At 39.3% G+C, this 3882-nt stretch overlaps 1 protein-coding gene across 1 annotated transcript in view; it reads right to left on the bottom strand.

Annotated features, from left to right (window-relative positions):
* LOC101850065 (coagulation factor X-like) overlaps positions 1–3131 on the bottom strand; it is a 45442-nt gene extending 42311 nt beyond the window's left edge. The window contains exons 1-3 of the mRNA XM_035968281.1: positions 3061–3131; positions 1388–1479; positions 561–638 (exon numbers count right to left, since the gene is read on the bottom strand). Of these exons, the coding sequence (XP_035824174.1) occupies positions 561–638; positions 1388–1479; positions 3061–3131 (241 nt within the window). The remainder of the gene's footprint in view (positions 1–560; positions 639–1387; positions 1480–3060) is intronic.
* Positions 3132–3882: the final 751 nt, after the last annotated feature.

Below are 3882 nucleotides of genomic sequence, written 5' to 3'. Positions count from 1 at the left end.
TCAGTTGCACACCTACACACGTCAACACAGTGCGGCTGTGCTGAGACGCAGCGAGAGTGCCTCGCGCTCGCTGAGACACAGGCGCCAACCCACAGTGCGGCTGTGCTGACACGCACAGACGTGGGCCAGGCGAGCTACAGGTCAGACCTACAGAGCCACTCAGTTGCACACCTACACATGTCAACACACAGTGCGGCTGTGCTGAGACGCAGCGAGTGTGCCTCGCGCTCGCTGAGACACAGGCGCCAACCCACAGTGAGGCTGTGCTGACACGCACACGACGTGGGCCAGGCGAGCTACAGGTCAGACCTACAGAGCCACTCTGGGACCGGCCTAACGGTCATTTAGTGCAGGGAAACAGTGACACAGACAGACCAGAACCATATGATGGAAAGAAAAGAAGTAAGACCTGCCAGTGGCACTCTCCAATCACCAGCTCAACATCAACAGCAACAACAACAACAACGAAAACAGCAAGAACTGCAATAACAACTACAACAACAACAACAACAATGACAAAAACAACAATATCAACAACAACAACAACAATCTATACTCACCGTAGGGCTCTGGAATAGATGACACGGGAAACAGCTCTAGCTCCATATTCCCCGATATAAACTCTGTAGAGATTTTCTCTGAAACAGCACGTGAGATATTTATTATATTATTGGTAAATCGTTCTCCTGAGTTGTGTGACAGTGAATAATTTGCGACCCACTGGAAAAAGTGCTGTTGAAATTGTTCCAGACTGCCAAACAATGTCGAGGAGAAATGTGATTGTCTTAGACAGGTTGACATTTTGGACAGTGTCATGATACTATTAATCAAAACTGTTTTTTAAATTTAGATTCAATGTATTTCTGTAAAGCTGATAATAATAATGATAATAATAATGATAACGCACTCATGATCAAAACAATGTTTTTGTAATAAAAATGAGACGAATCCGGCAATAACAAAGTTAACAGTAATATTATCACAAAAACACCAAGAAGAAGAAGAAGAAGAAGAAGAAGAAGAAGAAGAAGAAGAAGAAGAAGAAGAAGAAGAAGAAGAAGAAGAAGAAGAAGAAGAAGAAGAAGAAGAAGAAGAAGAAGAAGAAGAAGAAGAAGAAGAAGAAGAAGAAGAAGAGCAACAGCAACAATAACAACAACAACAACAATCATCACCATCACGACCGCTAAAAAAACAACAAAACACAACAAGAACAACAACAACAACAACAACAACACACACACACACACACACACACACACACACACACACACACACACACACACACACACACATACGAACACACAGACACACACACACGCACACACACACACACACGTGCGCGCGCACACTCACACACACCGCAAACGAAAGACAAGTTTGTGCTCACCACCACGACGCAGACTCTCCTCTAAGATTGCCTCATTCGCGGTTTCGTCTGAAACAGTAACATGAGGCTCAGGAAATGCGAGAACAATGTTCCTTCAGACGTGTTAGTTGGATAATTTTTGTGAAGAGACTGAGAGGAGTAAGTTGGATATTATTTCTGTGAAGAGACTTGGGTGTGTTAATTTGCCTGAAGTCTAATAATATTTTGTAAAGAGACTTAGATCCACAAGTTCAAACATGCTGTAAGAGACTGAGATAATGTATGAGTTCTAATATTATGTGAAGAGACTTGAATGGTATTTTGGGTTGGTTTAACATTTTGTAAGAGACTGACATATACAAGTTCATAAATTTTGTAAGAGACTAGGATGCATACGTTTTAATGTTTTGTGAAGAGACTTGGATGTGTTGGTTTAAAGGTTTGTAAGAGACATAGATGTGTAAGTTTGGAGACTTTGTAAAGAGATTGAAATATATGAGTTTAACATTTTTGGGGATACTCAGATGCATTAATTGGAAATTTTTGTGAAGTGATTGAAATGTGTACGTTTTTGACATTTTATGAAGAGATTGAGATGTGTAAGTTTGGATATAAATTATTGTGAAAATGGTATAGGTTTAACGCTTACAGTTTGTGAAGAGACTTAGATATATTAGTTTTAACAATTGAAGGGACAGGAGTGTGAATGGTTAGACATTTTGTGGAAGGAAATAGCTAATGATGATGACAATATTAAAGCAATAGTATGTAGTAATGGCAATAATATACTGATAACGATGATGATAATGATAATGATAATAATTGTATTTATAAGATCTATTTTCTTTATCAATCAAGTATCATATTCACGTGCCATATCTGATACACGCATCGTGGTGCGCCATTCGTTTCTATGCTCAAATGTTCTAAAAAGGTAATATATAACAAAACCATTTGGTATCTTGATCTTATCTCGCCCTCCATTTGTTCAGGTTCTTAAGTAAGTAGCTCTCGGCCTTTGTCTGCCTCTTTATCCGCACTTATCTGTTATTATTCATGAGGTATTAAGAAGACCAATGTCTTTATTTGAATCGAGCATCCCAGAAATTTGAAACTGCATTTGTTTCTGTCTCGTTGTTTTAATGTTGATTGGCCGACTCAAGATTTTTTCAGCGCCAACTTCTTTGATTTCTTTCCTTTCCATGAAACTCTCATCAGTCTCCTATTATCATTTCTGCTGCATCTATGTTAATTTCCCTCTCTTTAGAATTTCCAGCATTCACAGAGGATCACGAACAGCCTTTAAAATGATTTAGTTTCCTTTCAGAAGTTCCATTTCTGAGAATTGGGCATTTTTAAAATTAAAACTTGATAACTTGATCACTTGGTTCCAGAACTGGGTCTTCAGAGACGGATTCTATCAATAATTCCTCGTCCCTCCTCGGCAGGGAAGGTATTCATACTGATGGACAACTTCAACACTGAGTGCTGATTCGTCTGCCAGGGTTTGCGGGGGTTGCTGAGCCTGTTCCGCTCTGAGTGAATTCCTTTCCTGTCCTGAATCTCCAGGGTGGAGGAGCTGTCTTCCCTCTTGCTCGCCAGGTAGTAACGTGCAAGCGCAGTCACAATAGGACAACCAATTTAATGTGAGCGATCCCTTTATTCCAGCGCTCCCAGTCAGATGATCTGCTCACCCATTCCCTCTCACACCAGCATGACCAGGGCAGAAGGTCCAGGCGACAGCCCTCAGATTGCTTCGTTTCATTTCGCTGAGCCAGTCAGAATAGAGGAACCCACATTTTACTTTTTAAAAGTCTGCTCATTGAGTTAGACATAATTGTGGCAGACTGAAATGTGCAGTTACATTATTCTTCTATGGCCATCTGAGATAGCTTTGACTTCCATGCACATTATAGAAGTGATGTACACTCTTACACCAGATCCTTGTTGTACACAGTTTCCATGAACTCGAGCCTTAAAGTCCAACGCTGAAGAGAGCCATCTGTTAAAATTATTGGTTCTTCCAACTAGTGGTTGTTCTCAATAGGAGTTTGATCTGTGCACGCGTTACTTCTTCTGGTCACTCACGACATTCATATTGTGAATAATTTATTGAAACTATTTTTTAGATATTACAATTCCTCTTATTGTTATTTGTTTTGTTGTCTAGCTTTGAATGTGATAATATACAATCTTATATATTCAAATTATTAATCTTGTTTGAGCTTTTCATATTTGCTAGAGATTATTAATCGGGTTGACAGCTGTTTAGATATGATGATATTATTCTTTTTTCTTTCAATATAAATGCAAAACGATGGTATTCCCTTTCCCAGAAAAACAGTACCTAGAGTAACTGAACATCGTTTATTGTTTCTTTAATCAAAAATGTGTCGCAGACATATCTATGGTGTTGACTTTGCAGCGCGCTTGCTCTGAGACATGGACTTTCAATTATTTCACAAAGCATGTTAAAGAGCTTTAGTAACATAATATATCATTGCTGTTCTACTATT

This window comes from Aplysia californica, unplaced genomic scaffold (assembly GCF_000002075.1).
Source record: "Aplysia californica isolate F4 #8 unplaced genomic scaffold, AplCal3.0 scaffold00049, whole genome shotgun sequence".
NCBI lineage: Eukaryota > Metazoa > Mollusca > Gastropoda > Aplysiida > Aplysiidae > Aplysia > Aplysia californica.
The sequence above is the reverse complement of the archived record's forward strand: the minus strand, read 5'-3'. Positions and strand labels throughout refer to the sequence as shown.